General features: G+C 33.8%; 1 protein-coding gene across 2 annotated transcripts; it reads right to left on the reverse strand.

Moving 5' to 3' along the window:
* Positions 1–288: 288 nt before the first annotated feature.
* On the reverse strand, positions 289–3,848 carry LOC133788334 (protein kinase STUNTED-like). Of its 2 annotated transcripts, XM_062225792.1 has the most exons (11): positions 3,736–3,848; positions 3,219–3,491; positions 3,043–3,116; positions 2,802–2,920; positions 2,583–2,698; positions 1,927–2,472; positions 1,587–1,835; positions 1,309–1,472; positions 1,003–1,230; positions 757–906; positions 289–665 (listed from the first exon to the last, which is right to left on the reverse strand). In XM_062225792.1, exons 2-11 carry the CDS (start codon positions 3,388–3,390, stop codon positions 399–401), a joined length of 2,085 nt encoding a protein of 694 aa, XP_062081776.1. In that variant the 5' UTR covers positions 3,391–3,491; positions 3,736–3,848; the 3' UTR covers positions 289–398. The 2 variants fall into 2 exon arrangements, with proteins under 2 accessions (XP_062081776.1, XP_062081767.1); XM_062225783.1 differs by lacking the exon at positions 3,736–3,848 and having other exon boundaries at positions 3,219–3,586.
* Between the last annotated feature and the right edge of the window lie 611 nt (positions 3,849–4,459).

Genomic DNA, 4,459 nt, shown 5'->3' on the forward strand with positions numbered 1-4,459 from the left:
TTTTTTTTTATTAAGTTGATAGCTAATAAAACAATCATATTTAAAATTCTCATTTTAATATTCTCATGATTCATGAATTAGATAAAGTTGAACTTGGGAAAGTTCTCACTCTTATTATTATTATAATTATTATTATTATTATATATATGATTTTGTATTTTCATGCCCTCCATAATTAGTTAGCGATATTCCATAATACTTATTAAATTCAAATAAGTAGGACTCGATATTGGATTGCACCAATAGTAATATTCCACCTACTTGTTGGACACCATGGTACCCCGGCAATTCTCAATAAAAAAACCACCTCAAACCTTGGGTGCTTTTCTTTTTTGTCATGTTTTTCTCTACTGTACATCTATAAATTACAGGATCCATCCACAAGTTTACAGCTCTGATCAATCGAAACTTGATGACCTACTCCATCGGTCTTTATAGGACTCATCCAAATAGAGGCTGCTGCATCTGTCTGTACTGCTAAACGACGTCATTTCATCGTCATCAACATCAAGCAATGCAAGACTCAAATGCAACTCTGCACTTGAATTAGGATACACTTCATCATCTTCTTGTTCTTGGTTCTCTGCTATGTCATGTTGTCGAAGATTGTTTTTTGAGTTTGCCCACTTCTCAATATCTTCTTCTCCTTTTAATATCTTCATTATCTGGGCACCAAACCAAAACACAAAACAACTGTTAAAAGACAAACTTTCCCGGGAAAGTGATGACATGGTTTACAAAATGCTGTAACATTACTTGGATGATACTAGGCCGAAGCCTAGATGAACGAATGAGGCAAAGAGTTGCTGCCAGAACCATTCTCTTCATTTGGACCTCATCAACTTTGCCATCCAAATCTGGGTCTAGTAAAGCTTTTACATCTCTGCTCTCTAGTATTGGCTTTGCCTATACACAATAATTCATATAGTCAAATCCAAAGCAAAAAAGTTGTGTTTATATATGATGATACAGGGTTGATTTTTGATCAGTTTTAACTCTTACCCACATGACCAAACTCTCTTGTCCTTTAGGAGAATCAGAATTAATTGGTCTTCTTCCTGACAAGAGTTCAAGAAGTACAACTCCAAATGCATAGACATCAATCTTGTCACTGACTTTTCCATACATAAAATACTCAGGTGCTAGATAGCCAAATGTTCCAACCACATCTCCTTGGGTCAAAAAAGATGAAGTTATGGGACCCCATATAGCCAATCCAAAATCAGATAACTGTCACACGTAGTAAAACACAATCAGACATTGTTAGTCTATTATTATTATTATTATTATTATTATAATAATAATCACCTTTGCTTCAAACTCATTAGAGAGAAGAATGTTTGCAGACTTAATATCTCTATGAATCACTGGTTGAGGACTTTCTTTGTGAAGGTAATGGAGAGCTTCGGCAATCCCAATAGCTACATCATATCTTAGCTCCCATGACAAAACAAACTTGTCTTCCTTCTTACCTAATTTTTTTTTTTGGCTCAAATTGTATTAAGATGTAATCTTATGATTAAGTATAGCAAGTAATTAAAAGAAAAAGTAAGATTAGACTAGAGTTAGACTAAGTGAAACTTTACCATGTAGATTTTCTTCTAAGCTTCCATTAGGAAGAAAATCATAAACAGATATCAAAGCATTATCTTCAACACAAATTCCCAGCAAAGAAGAAATGCGTTTGTGCTTCAAAGAAGATATAATGTCGAATTCGATGGCGAAATCTTTCCACCCTTGTTTTGATGGTTCAAGAATCTTAATTGCCACTAATTTTCCATCTTCAAGAGTTCCCTTATACACACGGTTACACCCTCCTTTTCCAATCAAGTTTTCTGTCAATAAATGAAAAAAAATGGTTTTAACATATGCTTAAGAAGTATAAATTAAATGATATAACCTTTTGGAGAACAGAAAAAGAAAAACCTGAAGAGAAATGAGAAGTTGAAGCTTTGAGATCATCAAGAGTGAACCATTTGCAACCACATGAGTTGGTTTGTAAGAGATTTTGCAACCCTTCTGGTATTTCATTAAAATCAGATAACTTGATACTATTACTAGTGTCATTATCAAAGTCACTGAGCTCTGCTTCCATGTTGGGGTTCTCTACTATAGTTGGACAATGTAGATATTGCAGTGGAGACCGATCTGGTAAGTTCATTACCCATTGAACCACTGAGATGTTCTTTGCCTTTGGGGTATTTGAGGTCCCTGAACTTGATCTTCTGAGCAAAGGCCAACCAAGCTTTTGGTCCATAGAAAAAGAATCTGTTGAAAGAAGAGAATCTGATCTTGAAAGGCTTCTTCTCCTTTCTTGATGGCTTGTTAGGCTGAAAGAGTCAGCACTCCTTGTCGTTTCACAAATAGATATCACAGTTTCTGTCTCCGCTTCAGAGTCACCAAATTCAGACACAGTTTCTTTTGCTGTAAAAAGACCTTGTTTGGGTCCTTTGGGATCATCCTCTTGAGGGCCTATATAACATAAACAAAAACCAAAAGTTCATTATTTTCTTCTAGATAATGTGCAGATGGGTCTTTTTTCATCTTTCGTTTTCCATTTTCCTGGGAAACAAACACCAAACCTGAAAGTTCAACGATGGGGCACCTCCTGAAGAGAATTTTCCCATTGTGAATAGCCAGAACCTCTGTGGTTGAAGATAGTCTCTTGGCACAGTATTTGGCTGTGGAAATCCTACTCCTGCAGGCAATATCTGTTTAGAAAAATCAGAATGAAACCAAACTAAACTTAAAAAAATAAATTAATTTTTCTTTTTTAGATTATCTTTAACTTCTGAACCTACCGAATATTGCTTTGTTTACTTATGCCCAAAACCAGAGCTTCAGCACCATAACTCTTTGCCTCTCTCACCAGGGCCCTTCTGCCTGAACTTCCTGTTAATATCTGACCAGTAAGTTCCACCTAACAAATTTAATACAAAAACAAAAAATATCCAAGTCAAAATCAAAATCAAAATCTAATTCCTAAACAAGAAAAACCAAAACCCATTTGACAAAATTCAATTAGGGTAACGAAGAAAAAACCTTTTTAACACTACATAAGCCTTGGTACACTTCCAGGTAATCATCTAAAGAGGGTTTCTTTTTCAAAGCTTCATCTGCAATACTAGGCAAAAAATGTATCAATAAAACATTTAAAATTTCTCTACAAGTATATTACAATATATATATATACACACAAAGATAATAGGTAGATTTACCTGAATTTCGACAGATATGGATTGCAACAACAGAATCTCCAGGCTCAGCAACCTTCACAAGAGCCCAGCTGAGAATCTCTCTGCTATGGCTATCGATTCGAATACCAACTAAAACAATTCTCTCCTTTTTTGTGTTCTGATGAACAATCAAACACTCCTCAAACGCAGTCATGGTGCTAAGATAGTCGATCAGTCTCTTTCTCGTATACAATTTTCAAAGTTTGTACAAGCTAAACTCTCTTCTTCCTTGACTAATAATAGTCATTACAGCTCCTGTAATAATAACAAAATTATCAAACAAGGGTATGATAGAATGGTAGAACACAAGAGTTTGAATATGAAGTTGCCACTCAATCACTATAAAAATGGTGCCCCATAAACTATTTATTATTTAAAGTAAACATTTTTTTTCTTCCAAAGTATTTAATGCAATAAAAAAAAAAGACAAGTTAGCATAAAAAGAAAGTTGACTCATGAATAGGAAAAGATAAAAGAGACCCGACAAATGAAATTGTACCTAAAACTTGGTTCCATCTGTTGTAGAAGCCCACCATGACCATACCATTTTTAAAACCAGAAATACCGCCAAATAACATCACCTTCTACCTACTGCAACTCTATTATTCAATACTAAAAAATGAAAAAATAACAACAAAAAAATAAATTGTAAATTTTTAATAAATTTTATTTCTTTCTTTCTTTCTTTTTTTGGTAAGAAAGAATCAAAATGAAGAACAATTAATAAACGTTTTTTTTTATTGGAAATTTGTGCAGAAGAAAGTGTCGGTAGAAGACTGAAATTCCCTCAACGAGACGGTAGAGAAAAAAAAAATTGTTTTTCGTTTTTTAATTTTTTTTTATAAGATTTTCTATTTATTTTTTAATGGGGTGACACTCTTCTTCTTGTTTTATTATTTTGGGAACATGATGTTTTTTTTGTGTGCGAAAAAGTGTATTGTAAAATGGTATTATTTTGTATATAAAATGAGTCCGTTAAAGTGACCGGCAAATATTGCGGGAAACCCCGATACCCGGTCGCTAAAGGTGAACCGACGTAACAGGAGAATGGCTTTTCCACCGGCTATTGCGGGTGGACGATTAGTTATTTAACTTATAATGTCAATATTTGTTTTTGTCCCCAAAAAAACAAACTAAATTAACCGATACTATATGATCACATTTCGATATGTATGTAAAACCTTCTAACCAATTATTAGGTCAACTTCAAGAAGTTGAATTTG

The sequence above is a fragment of the Humulus lupulus genome, chromosome 1, assembly GCF_963169125.1.
Source record: "Humulus lupulus chromosome 1, drHumLupu1.1, whole genome shotgun sequence".
NCBI classification, from domain to species: Eukaryota; Viridiplantae; Streptophyta; class Magnoliopsida; order Rosales; family Cannabaceae; genus Humulus; species Humulus lupulus.

Excerpts from the sequence above, each read along its gene's own strand:
- LOC133788334 (XM_062225792.1), bottom strand. The coding sequence starts at position 3,390 with ATGACTGCGTTTGAGGAGTGTTTGATTGTTCATCAGAACACAAAAAAG. Across the intron at positions 2,699-2,801 it reads AGTAAACAAAGCAATATTCG|GAGTAGGATTTCCACAGCCA; the intron begins GTAGGTTCAGAA and ends TATTGCCTGCAG. Across the intron at positions 1,231-1,308 it reads CTAATGAGTTTGAAGCAAAG|TTATCTGATTTTGGATTGGC; the intron begins GTGATTATTATT and ends TACGTGTGACAG.